Source organism: Monomorium pharaonis, chromosome 1 (genome assembly GCF_013373865.1).
Source record: "Monomorium pharaonis isolate MP-MQ-018 chromosome 1, ASM1337386v2, whole genome shotgun sequence".
NCBI lineage: Eukaryota > Metazoa > Arthropoda > Insecta > Hymenoptera > Formicidae > Monomorium > Monomorium pharaonis.
Window position 1 is genome coordinate 23856115 of NC_050467.1, and position 16465 is coordinate 23872579.

General features: G+C 28.2%; 1 protein-coding gene across 3 annotated transcripts; it reads right to left on the reverse strand.

The window, feature by feature from the left end:
- Positions 1-82: 82 nt before the first annotated feature.
- On the reverse strand, positions 83-10992 carry LOC105828568 (ABC transporter G family member 20). 3 transcript variants are annotated; one of them, XM_012666950.2, is made up of 13 exons: positions 10803-10992; positions 4515-4713; positions 3951-4221; positions 3425-3657; positions 2846-3041; positions 2640-2726; positions 2356-2471; positions 1880-2265; positions 1551-1666; positions 1355-1425; positions 1138-1226; positions 809-985; positions 83-414 (listed from the first exon to the last, which is right to left on the reverse strand). In XM_012666950.2, the coding sequence occupies exons 1-13, from the start codon at positions 10975-10977 to the stop codon at positions 113-115; spliced, it is 2418 nt and encodes an 805-aa protein (XP_012522404.1). In that variant the 5' UTR covers positions 10978-10992; the 3' UTR covers positions 83-112. The 3 variants fall into 3 exon arrangements, with proteins under 3 accessions (XP_012522404.1, XP_012522405.1, XP_012522406.1); XM_012666951.3 differs by having other exon boundaries at positions 10771-10921; XM_012666952.3 differs by lacking the exon at positions 10803-10992 and adding an exon at positions 7948-8262.
- Positions 10993-16465: the final 5473 nt, after the last annotated feature.

Consider the following 16465-nt stretch of genomic DNA (forward strand, 5'->3'; position numbering starts at 1 on the left):
TGTACAAATAAGAGTATTTTATTTATTTAATTTTATTATATTACAATTTATATAAAGATATTTGATGAATTATTGTATTTCATTTATAAAATTATTTTCATTTTCCTTAAAATTAACCTTTCTTAAATTTAAGTAATAGTATTGACAGACTCATAAAGACGCTGATCCAAAGGAAAGTGGCAATAAATCCGTAATAAACCGTCGGTTCTGTTATCGTCCAGCCTCTGGCCAGCATCGCTCTCAATGACTCTGTGCTCTTCGTCAGAGGTAACAGAAAGCTAATACATTTTAATATGGGATGCATGCCCTCGATAGGCCAGATAATGCCACACAACATCACAATTGGAAGAAAAGAGCCCATTGCCATGTATGTGGCGCTCCTTTCGTTGTCACAAATAATGGCAATTACAAATCCTGAAAGTTAAATTCATGTTTTCAAGCAATTTCTGAAGAAATATTATAATATATATATATAATAATTGACATAAAAAAAAACTTTACGTTCTTTATCGCGAGAGAAAACTTCTTTCATAATCTTTTATAAAATTTTTAACTTTTTTTAACAAAATTACTGTAACTTCTATTGTTTCATAAGGCCCAGTTCTATAACTTAATTTGATCAGAATTTAATTAACAATACCCAATAAGAGAATTTGTTTTATATAAAACAAATTTATCTATTGAACATGGTTAGTTAAACTTCGGTTGAGATTTAATTATCAGAAGACTTTATGTAAGAAAATGTTATAAAAATGGAATCTGATATTTTATACTACGATCCAATATTAGCAGATAATAAAAGAATTACCGAAGCTCATGCCGCAGACACCAGTGAGGATGTTCAATAAAGAGATCCAGCCGATATCGCCTTCGCAGGTGATATTGAAGATCGCGAATGCGACAACGAGGACCATCGTACATTGCCCGAGCACCACGATGAACTGCGTGATCACTTGGCCGAAGAGAATCTCCGTGCCAGTAAGACCTAAATAAGATTGTTAAGTTAATTGTTTACCAAATTTAAGATTAAGTAATTCAATTTTAATTATAGCAAGTATGTATTCCAAGATTTGTTAGTTTAAGATTGAAATACGTCCTTTACTTTTGAATCATGGTTTAAATTTTTTTTATACAGACCCGACACGAGGCTTCTTTCCAACAAACCCTCGTTTCTCTCCAACAACATGGAGCCCGACGTTAATGCGACTGAGAGAAAGAAAAGGATTCTGGGAAAAAAAAACATGAAGTCTGTCAATTCTTGCAATTTTTCTTGAAAAAGAAAAGGCAATTCATTTTAACTTGTGTATATTAATATAATATGTTGTACGTTGATATTAATATTACAAATACTTACGTTAGTATTATCCCAGGCGCTGCGAAATCCGTGAAGTTAGGATCCTGAGGTCCATAGACTGGTGTTTTGAACTGACGTAACAATTAATGGAAATAATGTAATGAATAATCATTGGCAAGGATAATGAACGTAATAGGAATAAAACTTATCTGTGTCACATTAACATCACATTAACATAATTATATTATTTGCTTACATTTATAGGTATGCTCGTTACTTTATCGCTATAATTGCAGGCTACAGTGACCTCCCGCGCGAAATCTTGATATGCATAAAGTAAGTCCCTCTGTAGTAATTGCCCTATCTGTTGATCTGCGAAGGTATTATTTTAAAGTATATAGTATTTGCGTCAAGATTCTTAGATAGAAATTACGTAGGCCTTATCGATTATCGGAAGATGTTTATTTTATATCTTGTTTTATAAGAAATAAGAACGCTCTACAAGACTGGAACTTTTAAAATCTTAATAATGAGACAACGTGAAAAAAATTATTTCCCTCTGTTTTGCGTTGTTCGAGGACTTACTGGACATATCCAACACGATTTTCATCTCCGAGAAGTCAACGTCCCAGTCCGCGGTATCTCTGCCATTATTCACTCTCGCCATGAGAGCGTCGGAATAATTGGACGGAAACGTTATAGCGCCCCACGCCCATCCCTTCGTCACGGCATTTCTGGCTTCATCCTCACTGTCATAGGGTAACAGCCGTAAGGTTTTCCTCTGCAAATGCTCAAGATATCGACAGCTCAGTCCCGACCCACCGCACCCGGTTCCAGGAATGCACGGTTGCATGCTGTTGTTGAGTTCATTGTTGACAATGGCTAATTTTAATCCCATAGGATCTTTACCAATGGAAAGGCAGAAGAGGATTATTTGACCGACTGGTAGACCAAAGATGAACATCATTATCCTGCAAAATATATGTAAAAATTTGAAATGTAATTAGAAGATAAATGAAGGAAAAGTTTTGATGCAGAGAGACGTGATTAAACGGGATTACCCGACGTTTCGCCACATCCACAGGAAGTTCTTCCAGATAAGAGCCTTCATGTGCTTTAGATTGATTACAGAGTACTTTGACGAGTCACCTTCTTCTTCCGGTGGCAATCCTGGCAACTGTTAGAAGGCATGCATAGGTAAATAAAATATCGTTTAAAAATTACATAAAAAATTATTTAGATCAATAAATGATTATATTACAATAAAACATTCATTAAATAGCGCTACTTTATAAATTGTAAAAATAATTAAAAGAGTATTGCACATATACGATGAAATTATTACATTGCCGTCATCTACAATGATTACACTTTTCCGTCGACTAGATATGCTCACGTTATCACCAAATTCGCCACTCATCTCGTCCACGTCCTACAAAATAAAAAGGAATTAGAAGATATTTTAACAATATTTACTAAAATATACACATCTATAAAAATATATTATTTCTTTTTTCCAAGACTCGTGTTAGAATCCTTTCGCTTACTTACATTCGAGTTTTCCGGCGGAACGCCCGTTATACTACTCAGAATACTACTTCTCCTTCTTAATCCTAGATTCTGCCTTTTGCTCAGCTTCAAGAAGACTTCTTCCAAAGTATCTAATCGATGCATCTCCATTAGCTTCGACGGCGACTCCTCCGCGAGAAACTTGCCATTTCTCATAAGGCCGATGATGTTGGCTTGTCTGAACAGTAGCAATTCGTATTTCATAGTAATTTTTCTAATTACTTATTTGAGAAAGAAATCTATGTTATGTAACTGGGACGATAACATTGGTGGATATTAGAATCGAGCAGCTTTAACAATCAATCGATTGATAAACAAATAATTGCATCAAGACATGATTCCAATCATTTCTTTTATTTTATTACAAAGATTTCTTTTATTACAAAGTTTCTTTATTACAAAGATATAAAATTGATCGATTTAATTTATAATGCTTTCTGTACAACTAATAAAACACGGTTCAATTTAGTTTATAAAGTGAAAGTCATAAAGTGAAAGTACTATAAAATGTAACAAATATATATGTGAGAATACTAAATATAATAAATATGTAGCACTTGCCTAGTCTCTTCGATGTAGTGCGTAGTAATGATGATGGTCTTGTTGCCATCCTTGGTCATTTGCACCAGATAATCCCAGATGCTCTGACGGAGAATGGGGTCTACTCCAACTGTCGGCTCATCCAAAATCAAGAGTTCAGGATCGGCTAGAATGGCAGCCGCTAAGGATACTCTCCTTTGCTGGCCGCCTGACAAATTTTTGACGAAACGATTTTCGGACGGTAATTGCAAAAACTGTAATCAGACAACGTAGACATTCCTAAGCTCTAATATTCGGTGACAAAGGTATTTATACAATAAAAAAGTATTATATACAATTAAAACAATACAGGAAAATTTTTTAGACAAAAAGTATTTTTTTTTAATTTTGTTGAATCGACGTTTTGTATTAAAGATTTCAATTTGACGTTGATTTGATCATTTCTCACTGGATAAAGAAATTAAATGTTATTCAATGGAAGTGCAGAAAGTAAAAGTTTCTAAAAGCTCTTCAGAATTAATTCAAAATTTTGATCCAAGTTTCTCACCTTGAGCAAAAAAATCAACTTATCATCCACTTGTTCCGTCGTCATACCGGCACACCAGCCGAAATAGATAAACGTTTCCCGAATAGAGAATTCGCCATAAAGCGCGATCTCCTGCGGCATGTAGCCGACTCGGGGACCGGGCACACCAGATCCTTTAGAGCCCGGTCGACCTCCTAGTACCCATATTTCACCGGAATTTAAACGTCTTCGGCCAACAATGCACGACAGTAAAGTGGTCTTTCCACAACCGCTGGCACCAAGAAGCCCATAACTGTAATAATAAATCATTTATTAAACAAACCAGAAATAAAGAAAAAGTTTTTATAAGTTTATATTTAATAATAATACTAAAATTCATTATTAGTTAAAATTCTATTATCTTTAAACTTTTTATTTTTAATTTTTTAATTTTTATGTTCCAATTTAGTTAGTTGTTGAAATGTACATTTTTCTATATGTATAGAATTAAAATTCTCTTTCCAAAAAATATGAGTAAAAAATAAAAAAAAATAAACTACTTATCTCCATTGATTAATTATTAAAATGTTGATAGAAAATACTTACATAACACCCTTTGGCACGGTCATGTTGAGACCATCCAGGACGATGTGGGGATTATTTTTGGATCCATATTTTTTGAAGGCTCTTCTTACGCAAACAGCTTGCCTTCTTCTCGTATCTAAGGTTGATATTTGCGGCTTGAATATCTGTCTTCGTGTTTTCAACTCCATCAGCGTGCTCGGTGTGCTCGCACTCTCCATCTCTGTTTGACAGAGATAGGTATTTTCAGTCTTTAATATATATTTTCAGTCAATGCATAACGTTTCTTTTCTACACCTTTTAAAAACTTTTAACACAGAATTTAAATAGACTTGATTTTTGTTCTTCGGCATAATGCCGTAACTGTACAATTTTACATTTTAAATTATCAGATGATAAATTATGGTACTATACGATCCACTCCGGAATCTGTCCGCGAGAGTTTAAAGTCTCTTGCTCCGGTACAGGACCGGTCAGATAAGTGAGAGTGTTACGACGTTATATCACTGACAATTTATGAGATACCGACATACACTAAACCTACGCTATGTACACATTTAAATATTAAACAATTAACTTAGTTATAATTTTAAAATATGATAAATTACTTATTTATTGTAATTTTTTACTAATTTATTATTCAAACTTTACATTCGAGAAATAATCAAGGTATTATTTTTGAAGACAATCAAATGTGTGCGTGTATGTGTGTCATTGTTAATAAAAATATAATAAAAATGTATTTAATATTTAATATTTAACAATTTGTGCTAAGTAATTTTTAATATTACCGAAACATATATAATTTAAAATACAATTAATACAATACAAAAGTCAAAATAATTAAAAATTTATCATTTATCTTTTTTTGTTTTATAAGATTTATGGAAAACGTGCAATTTTTGCGCTTATTGATTTTATTTTTTAAAGTAATTGCAAATTTGATGATTCATTCACATTTTTAAATTACACTTTTCGATTTGGTTGAGAAATTATTGCTTCATATTGCTAATTAGGTCATGTTGCCAAGATTGTTTCATTGGATTCTTTACATAACAATCATCTTTATTATATTTTTGGTATGTAAGATAATAATATTTTTCAAATACACTTTAATTTTATTCTTCTTTGAGTCAAATTTTATTTTACATTTTTAACAAAATAAAATTAGATATTTATAATTAAACGTTTAGCAAACTTAATAAAATCCAATACTCCATTATAATTTCCTAATCAAAAGTAACCCAACATCACGTTTTTAGCGATTGAGCAGGTACAATGATACATTATCAAAAATTTTGATCGCCCGAAGAATGAAAATAAATGCTCACTGGAAATAATTTAGATCTGTGCAATTGAATTTAATAAAATCCAAAAAGTCTTACAATAGCCGTTTACGATTTTTAAAAATAAGAAGATACATCCTAAAGTTAATATATTATTACAATACATTGATAAATAATTGAAAAGGAAGCGACCTCTGTTACAAAATCTGCGTTAACTTGTTATTACATCAAACACGTAACCGAAAAATGTAAGCGATGAGTAAGCTACGTGCTACGCAACGCCGCTGCTTTCACGTAATTTGCTCATTTCTTTACGCGAGAAAGAGAGGCATATTACGAAAGAGGAGGCCGGCGAAGAAAGACCGCCTAAGGTTACGTCCAATCACTTTCCTTTCTTTCAACTCTCCCCGTCGTCGTTTCTTCCTGATGAACTTGCTTATGTTGCTGTCAGACGCAATCCATTTATCGAGCAAGTTCGTTAGTTTGGCGTAGAAATATTCTCTGAACCAATTTGCACCCGATAATTACATACGATAAAATATTAGATTAGCATTATATAATAATGCAATTTTAATTTTAATTTTGAATCGTTTCTTTATCATTATTTATACAAGACATAAGACTAAATAGAGGAAAAGTGGAAATAGCCCTTGTAGGTCACTTATAATACCTTTCTTATTAGAATTCTAATAATCACTTGTGAAGAATTCTAATAATCACTTGTAAAATCATTTGTTTAGTAGTTTGCAGTAGCACTAATATGTATCAATATCAGTGCACAAAAACTAATATTTGTTACAAAGCATTTTAACTTACGGATATTTTTAAACTTTTTCAGGATATATTTTAGCGTTAAACTACACACATTTCCGCATTATTTTTAAATTTGGACATATTATCTCATGAATATATGTACACTTAAATATTTTTCTAATGTTTAAATGTTATTAATAATTTATTCGGCTATACATATTTCGAGTTATATAAAATTAAACAAGAGAGAGAGAGAAGAAAGAAAGGGACGGTATATGCATTTTGTTAATGTAGCTTTCTAAGCATGCTAATGCCTCAACAGGTTCAATATAGTCTCTTTTTCGAAGTGGTCATATCAAAATTGATATTTGATAAGTTGATTGTAGTTCTACTGTTAATCTATAGTTTACATTTATTTTAAATTTTAATACTAAGTCTATATACTGAATAGATTATGTATATCCCTTATAAAAATGTAATACTGGACAGTATTATATTTTTATAAGGAATATACATATTTGCATGTAATATTTTCTCGTTATTTTGATTAAGTATATGATTTTATAACAAAACACTTTTTTAACAAAACCTATTTTTAAATCTGTTATAGTGGAGGAGTTACATTACCGCCCTTATTTCTCTGTAATTCATTATGTAGTGCTGTTACATTTTTTAAAAATAACATCCTAAATATTAGACAGTTTATGATTTTGAGGACCAAACAATATATTGGCGAATGGAAATGTGTATTAAACGCAAAATATTTATCATTAACAAAGTTATTGCATAAAATAAAAATGGCCATTTTCTCCTCTATTAAATTAGTACTTTTATTTTACATTAATATTTAATAAAAATCTTCAGCTTATCTAAATGTCCTAAATAAAATTCAGTTATGTTTTATACGCGCGCATATGTAAATAAATTTAAACATTATAATTGGAAACTTTCAACAATTTTAGTCAATAATTTAAATTGATTATTTTATCAATAATTTTGTGTAAAATAAATAAAACATTTTACGCAAAATAAAAAAAATGTGTCACTCTACTATATATAAGAAAGAAAAATTTTCCATCTTAAACTTGAAACGTCATGACGTTACAAAATCGTTTTTATTACGTCTGTTATTTTCATTCGATCAACTTTAGATTATTACAGGAAGTAGAAGAAAATTGCCAGTCAATGATGCTAGAACAAACATCAATTGCTAGATTATTACAGAATGCTGATCAAAGAGATCCTGATAAATTTACCTTATTTCTAAATAAAATAAATTGATATTATTGCACAACTTACTTATGTTATTCCATATTATATCACATTGACATGTTACTCATTAACTATGATTTTTTTTGCGGTCTTTCCAGATATGTAATGACTAGTAAGATATATAATTAATGAATAAATGTATTAACCTGCACAATTTATGATGGAAATTTTGATGTGATTTTGCTGACTAATTTCTCCGAACAAATTCTTCTTGAAGAATAAGATCGGTTAACGTGAGGTTAAGTAGCGAGCACCTTAGCACGATTCTTCTTAAGTCATTTCCTTGTTTATGTTACTCATATCTTCGTATATCTTATCCGATTGCATTTGTACATGTCCTTCACAAGATATTATAATATTTTCTTAAGAGTTTTTTTAGCAAAGCTCTCTCAGCATACGTTTTTAAATGTTATATTTTTAATTAGCTTATTTGTTTAAAAAAATGTTAATAAATTTTTTCTTTACAAAAATTATTATAAATGTTTTAGTTATTAAAAACTTTTAAAGTATGCAATTTTAAGCACTACTTTTATTATTTTAAAATTTAAGCATATGTTTTAAATAACTTATTTTTAAGCATTTTTCCTTGGTTTTTATAGTTTGTTTTTTATCAATTAATTCTACATGTTCAATCACTTCACAAAATCACCAACTAAGAAGCAATAATTATCTGTAAATTATTCGATCACTTCTGTTCTTAATCACTAATAATTGTCTGAAATAATCACTGCAATTAATCTTGATTTTGCATAACAATTGTTCATAACATTAGTTTCAAGAGATTTTGTTTTTTCTTAGAAGACGTATGTACTTCTGATGTAACACGTTTGTTCGTAATCACTATTTCAAATTATAGGTAATGATGAAATATATGTAGCAACAATTTTAAATGATTATAGATAAAGAAGGAATATGATAACGTTTTCACATTTAAAAAAGATCTGTAAGAATAAAGAAATTAATTTAAAAAAATATTTTTTTCTATTTTCTGTTTATTAGCAGTGAAATTCTTTGAAATTGTTATTTAGGAATTTTTTATTAGAATTAAATTTATATCCAGAAATATACTTAAAAACTTAATATTGCAAATAAAATATTTATTCTTAAATCTGAAGTTAATCAAATTCTCAAAAAATTCTTTTTTTCTCACTTTCTATCTTCTTTTTTTTTACATTAAATAGAATAAAGAAATATCAAAATTTAAATGTTAAAGTATAAAATTTCAAAGATTTTAAAATTTATTTTGGAAAAGAAGATTTTTAATGTAAAATAGTATTGATATACTGTGAATATAATAAAACCATCTTTTATGTTATCTTTAGTTTATATGTAAACTTAATTTAAATTTAAAACAAGATTTGTATAATGTTCTGCATAAATTTTCAATGATTTTACGAATGTGCAAAGTTGTTTAAAGGTCAAAATCCAAGTTCCTCAGTTCAAGATCTTTTAAAAAAAGTTGATATTCTACTTTACTGATGTTTTGCAATACAGAATTAATCTAATAGGAGTGCTTCCTACTAAATGTCAAGATTGTTTATTTCAAAGAAATTAAATTTTAAAATACTAAAATATTGCTTTAAAATATTGCTAAGAGAAAGAGTAAACATTAAAAAGTAAAAATTTTATCTTATTTATTATTTTTTCAATACTAAATTAATTGAAATCCCAAAGTTCTATGCTCAGTAATATAGATTTTTTATTCAAAAGAAATTTTTAAGTATTACTAACAAAGTAAAAAGGAAGATTATTATTTACAATTTACAAAATTCTACCGTATTTATTACTTTTAAGTACTTTAATAATATTAATAAATTATCAATATTTAAGCTTTGTTAAATTAAAAAAAAACAAAAATGCACGTTTAATGTAATTGCAAAAAATTATTTCTAAACAATTAAGTCAATCAAAATAATCAATAATACAAAATAAAATCATATACGTTTCAATTTCGTTATTAGGTCATCTTCAGTGTGTCATAAAGTTAAAACATTTTCTATAAAACTATTGTAAAATTTTGCGCATTATAAATTGAATTTTTAGACCTCAGGGCTTATTATTTATATTAATTATTGTTTGTCGCAAATGTAAAATTTGAATCATATTATTCGAAATAACAGTTTTATGTTTCGGAATAACTGAAAGAAATGCGAAGAATTTTTCGCAGAAATCGTTTAATCTACGTTAAAAAAATTGGAAAAAAATATTTTTGTGAAGTATTTGTCAGACATTCTTGTAAGGCGTGGGTTTTTTCGCACTTACATTAAGCGTTGATTTATATATGTTCCTTTTAATGTTTATTTTTTAATTAACATCTTAAAAAATTCTGATTTTGTATGATTTATATATTATATATATAATTTATATTTATATTTATCAATGTTTGAAACAACTAGTAGACAATTTTGTAATAAAATTTTATCAATTCAATTGTATCAATTTAGAAATGGTAAAATTTGATTAAAAAATTGTTTTCTTAATGTAAAAACTGTTTTTCTAATTTTCATAATATCTCAGACAGTATTATGTCCAAAGTGACATATTGGCTGGTATTCATAGTTGATTCTTATTTCAAGTCTATCTCAAGTAATGTTTTAAAATGTTAATACGGCACTGTGATTGGTCCGTAATATTTTAAGATTGAATTTCAAATAATCTTAAATATAAAAACGCAGTTTGAATACCGCGGCTATTAACATCTTAAAAACACTTAAAAACACCCAAAGATCTCTTTAAGTCATGTCATGCTGAAGGACATTTTTAAAATGTCTTTAACATGTTTTTAAGTCATCTTATATCCCGATTTTGAACATGCGTGCTGTCTGGAATTATTTTAAATAGACATACAATATTGTGAGCATCTTACAGTCTTTTTTAAAGTTAAAAATTTTAATTTCTGATGTTGTAGGACGCCTCATTTCAAAGTAATTTTAAGATATATCAAAATTGTGCATGAAGACACTATGTACCAATCACGATTGCGAGATTCCGTTCCGCGTACTTATCTCACGTAGAAACCAACGGAAGATTGAAACCGAGAGTGCGACCAGGAAACCGAGAGGCCGTGCGAGAGTAAGAGTAGCCGCCTGACCGCGACGAGGCTCAACGAGAACTGACTCTGCGCTTGGGCCAGCAAGACCGCTCGCGACAATCAAGACACCTGCTTGTGCAATCATCCGTTTTGAGCAAAACAACGTTTCTCGCCTTAGAGGGGGTAAAGCTTTGCACTTCTCCAATGACGTTTAAACAAATCCCAGGATGGGTCGTGGTAAATATCTGAACTGCAATATGCAAATGCGTTACCTGTCTGATACGTACATAATTTTTTTTAACTCTTAGCTAATAATAAATTTACTTAAAGAAATATTTCTTCAGAAAAAAAAACGGTCGAGACGATGTCATTTTTCACTTCAGAAAGTGTTAAACGGAATGTAAAATTGCAATCTTATTTTGTATGTTAGAGTCTGTTTGTGAGATATGTACCATCTTATATTTGGTTCAAGGTAAAACTGGTCCGGAACCGGTCTGACGGAAGTTATCCTCAGAAATAATACTTGGCTTGGTAGTAAGGTTTTCTTCTTGTTAAAGATTTCTTCTTATTACACTATGAAAAAACAATGTAATAACAATAAATATAAATTTATAACAAAGTTATAAGATAATAATTAAATAGATATGAGAAAATTATAACTATAATTTATGAATAATTATTTCTTAGTAATCTCTTAAATATTTGAAAAATAAATGCAACAAACTTTTATTTGTTTTATTTTATTAATTAAGAAATAGAAGGCTTTATAAGAAATAAATTTTATTTTATAAATTCTCTAATTTCTTATTCTGAATGATAAAGAAATTTAGTTTTTTACTAATTTAGATTTGACGGAAAAAATTTGTAATAAAAATATTTAATTAGTTAATTGTGTATAGCGGAACGAAAAACGTAACGCTCCATGCTCTTTTCGCAATATTACTACGAGTGAAATTTGAGTAGAAACCGGAACGGCGCTCTAGCAATCTCCATTGTGATGTTGCGATGATAGTAAATATATATAGTTGTACTTAAAAAATAGTGTGTATGTTTAGTGCAACAAATGAAATAAAAAAATAGAAAATGGAAAATATCTTTACAAAAATACAAGCAAAAAATAAAATAAAAAAATAGAATAATTATGTGAACTATTATTCCAAATAGTAAATAGAAAAAGATTCATGTTAAATAATAAAAATAGGTAATTCTAGTAACAATTTAGAAGATACACATCAATTTGGCCGACAGATATCCCACTTATATCCTTAATAAATATATTTGTGGAGAGTATAAATAAATATCGATATAAAAATAAATAAATAACTTTTTACAAATGACTTTTTCAAGCAATTTAACTGGATTTTTAGAATCTAGATGTGCTTACAATAGGTGCGCCGTGAATATTAAATACGTCAAGGCGATCCTCTTTTTATAGCTCTCTTATTTGTCGGTCACTTTTTCCCTCAGCATTCAGATAATGACAGTAATAGAGTCACCGATGAATTCTGTTTGATGTTTTACCTTTGCTTATATATTTTATTAAAAAATAATTATTTTTATTAAAAAAACAAAATAGATTATAATGCTATATAATTATAAACATTGTATTACATACAAATAATTTAGAAATGTAATTTATGAACCTATAATATTATTAATTCTACAGATTATATATGACTTAAATTATATCTATTTATAAGAAAATAATTTTAATCACGTTCCTTTATGTCACTTTGTATACTTTCAGATTTTCATTATTATCTATTGAGGTTTAACAGACTTTGTGATATCTGCTAAAGAGTAAATCAGTCTATACATGGGATGGTCTGTACAATAAAAAGCACACGTGGGGCTTCAAACCAACTGTGCATCGATATTCCAAGTACACGCGACAGCGCGTATAGCTTCTTTCAATATTTGATAATACATCTATATACTCAGTATGGAAACGAAATGTACACGGTGTCCGCAATATAAATACGTAGTTCACGATTTGATTCGCATTTTATGTTTATAAATAAATGTATGGAAGTTTTATTGTTATATTAAAATGAGATTTATGATTTATGTAATTATAATTAATATATATAACAATATATACAAACTTAATATAACAATAACGATTTAAAAATTAATTTTTATTTTTTTAATTGTACATATTACAGGACTTTTATCACGGGATTTTTTCTATACTTTAATAAAAATATATTTAATTGTATTTTATATATGTGTATATATATATATATATTTAATAATAAAACTTTAAAAAATAAAAACGTAAAAAGTAAGAACTTTTTAATGATATGTAATTTAATTAACATAGTTTAAATTAAAAATGTAAAAAGATAAAAGAAGATTTAAGTATATAAGATATTTATTTTATAAGTTTTTTTTTCATAATTGTACTATCAAATACAGCTCTATTTAATACTAATTATGTTTTGTACTAATTCTAAATATCATCCGGTTACTGCTGACGTACATTACCGAGAATGGCAGCTGTCGATAATTTCAAAGACTCACCTTGTGGACTTTGCAGCAAGAAGGAAATTTACTAGTATCATAAATGTCGGGATAGAGAAAGAACTGTGCAGAATATAATTGCTAAAATAATTAGTATAAAAAATCTGAAAAGTGTTAATTGCTTCTACAAGATCATTAAATACAGACTGTAATGTTTTTTATATTAAAGATTTACGGGTACTCTTTGTCTGAGAAAAGTACAGCATATTTGAAAATATTTATTGTTTTTTAATATTTTTTGAAGTTGATTGCATTAATAATTTTATTTAAAAAATACAAAAAATAAGAAAAATAAAAATTAAAACATTGTTTTCACTTTCATGTTCTAAATGTAAAAAATTTTGTAATTCAACAATATAATATATTTGCTTTTGTACATAATATGATTCTAACAATACGTATATAATTTTTATTATAAAATATTATAAATATTTGAACTTTTTTATAGAAAAATGTCGATATCGAAAGATGCAGCAAATGGACAAATAGACAGTTTAAACATCGCTCGACGTTGAAATTACCGCGTATGATCTGCATTTCTCTCGGCAATCATTATGCAACTCAATACTTATGACTTTCTTTCATATTGCGGAAACGGCGCACAAAGAGAGTGCTCGGGAGTCGGGATGAAATCATCTTGAAGCACCGATCACACACTTTCATTTTCTCCCGGTAACGCCTGCACTATTAGATTTGTCTCATATCCCCGAGTAGTCGTCGTATAATCGCTCTTGAATCGCGCAAAGTACTCGGCGCCCTCTTACTCAGCCAACAAGCGGTTTTTCCCATTAGACACATTATGGAAAGTCTCATGTAACTGATAATTTTATATGCAAAATGTGCATTTATTCTACAACGTGAATCGCAAGTTATTCTCAAATAAGAACACTGACATGTTTCCAAATAGAGACAAGGTCAACCAGTTTCTACGCAATCCAAATAACGTTTCAAGCCGCCAGCTGTTTCCAAACGGCAAGGAAGATCGTACTTTCTTACAAAATCCGTCCTAAAAATGCTTACGGTTTAGAAAGAACTGAAAAAAATCTATTTTATGACTTTATGTACATTAAGTATATAATATATTGTGAATATATTGACTAAAGGATTGCTCAGTTCTTAAATAATTCAATTGAATGATTAATTTCTCGCGCAAAATTCTTTGCATAACCTGCTCTTTGTACTTACATATTCTTTAATTGTTGAATACAAAGAAGTATATCTGGTTGCTAATTAATAGGCGCATTCAGAAATTCCATTTACTCGGAAGGTAAAGATGAAAAAATCTGCAGAATGCCTACACTTTAATCTGAGAAGTCTGCGGGTTGTCAATATACTGGAGCAATTTAATAAATGCTTTTTTTAAAACCGTGCATATATTTTTCTACATTATACGATAGAAATGTATGAAAAGTAGGACAAATTTTGTGAGAAAATTTGTTTGATTGATTTATTTAATAATAAAATTATGTTCTTTTGTGTATTATATTTAGTAGTAGTGTACATAAAATATATATAAATTTCGCAAAAAAAAACTTTTTTAATTTTTTTTAAGTTATTTCAGCTTTAGTAAGAAAAAATAATTCTCTTTGTTTGATTTAAAACAATATCTGGTTTAAAAATTTTGTCTATAAAAATATAGGTTTATTCTTGATAGCTGCACTGGAATTGTAAATAAGATATAATTTTTTGTTTTTGAAATACAATAATTTAATTTACAGCCACGTGTATTATATTTATAATTTATGAGACATTTTATACTTTATTACACTCTTTCATACATGAAAAATACATGCAGAGGTCATCTTATTCTATCTTAATACTTAATACTCAATACTTAATACTTAAACTTAATAATTATGTGGAAAGTAAGTGCTTTCTTATATAATATAATAAGATTATATAAATTAAAAAGTAATATGAAGTGATAAAATATATAATAATATGACAGAAAAATTATAAAAAGACAACCGCACTTGGCATTACCCGAGATCAACGACGTGATCTGATCTCATGTGCATGTATGTGTTCCCCCCTCCCTGTGTGTGTGTGTGTGTGTGTGTGTGTGTGTGTGTGTGTGTGTGTGTGTGTGTGTGTGTGTGTGTTTTACATTTATGCTGCACAAAATTTCAAATATCTCGGCAATAAAGACTTATATCAAAATAAACCAAAGTGCATTCTAAAGCTAAAAGTTGATTTTTTTCAAAGAATATTAACAAAATTTGTTAAAAGAATTTAGTGCCAATATTATAACGTCTTAAAAACTTTCGAAATCGTTATTTTTAGTTTTTTTGATGCCATTTTTCTTAAAATTGTAACGTGATAGCTAAATTTTGACAACGGATTCGTATTCAGGCAAAAATACGTCGGAAATGATTATTCGTATTCGTGTTACAAAAAAAGTTAAACTTTGTTGGACAATGTTATTAATTCTTAATAATTATACATTAATAATTTTATGCAAAAAAATTCAGAAACACAAGAAATTGCATATATTGCAAATTATTTTTAAATTTTTAAATAACAATTTTTAAATAATTATTAATTTGATATATAAATCTTGATCTTCAGTATATTACATATCCACATGCATCTACTACATATAACTATAGTATGGATATATTATAATGAAGTATCAAGATTAATAATTTATGAGACATTTTATACTTCATTATTAAAAAATTGTGTATAATTTGCATTATATAACACATTGTATACATTATTACTAAAAAATTGTGTATAATTTGCAATATGTATGTATTTTTTTGTGTTTTTGAATTTATTTTGAATAAAATTATTAATATATAATTACCAAATATACAATTACATATATGTTCTCCTTTTTTATCTTTTTGTATCTTTCCTATTTCTTTAGTATTATCCATTATTGTCTATTGTTATCTTGTCTCTTATAAATGTATGACAATTCATATATGACAATTCATAAATAAAAAGCAACAATTGCTTTATTATTCTATCAAAAAGTACCTACCTTTATAGAAAAACACCTCGTTACAGATTTTTAATTAAATATATGACACCTTATTACATGTTATAGCTGTTTCAGATTATTGCAGGGTTGGGTAAGTTATGGGAAAAATATTGTTTTTATG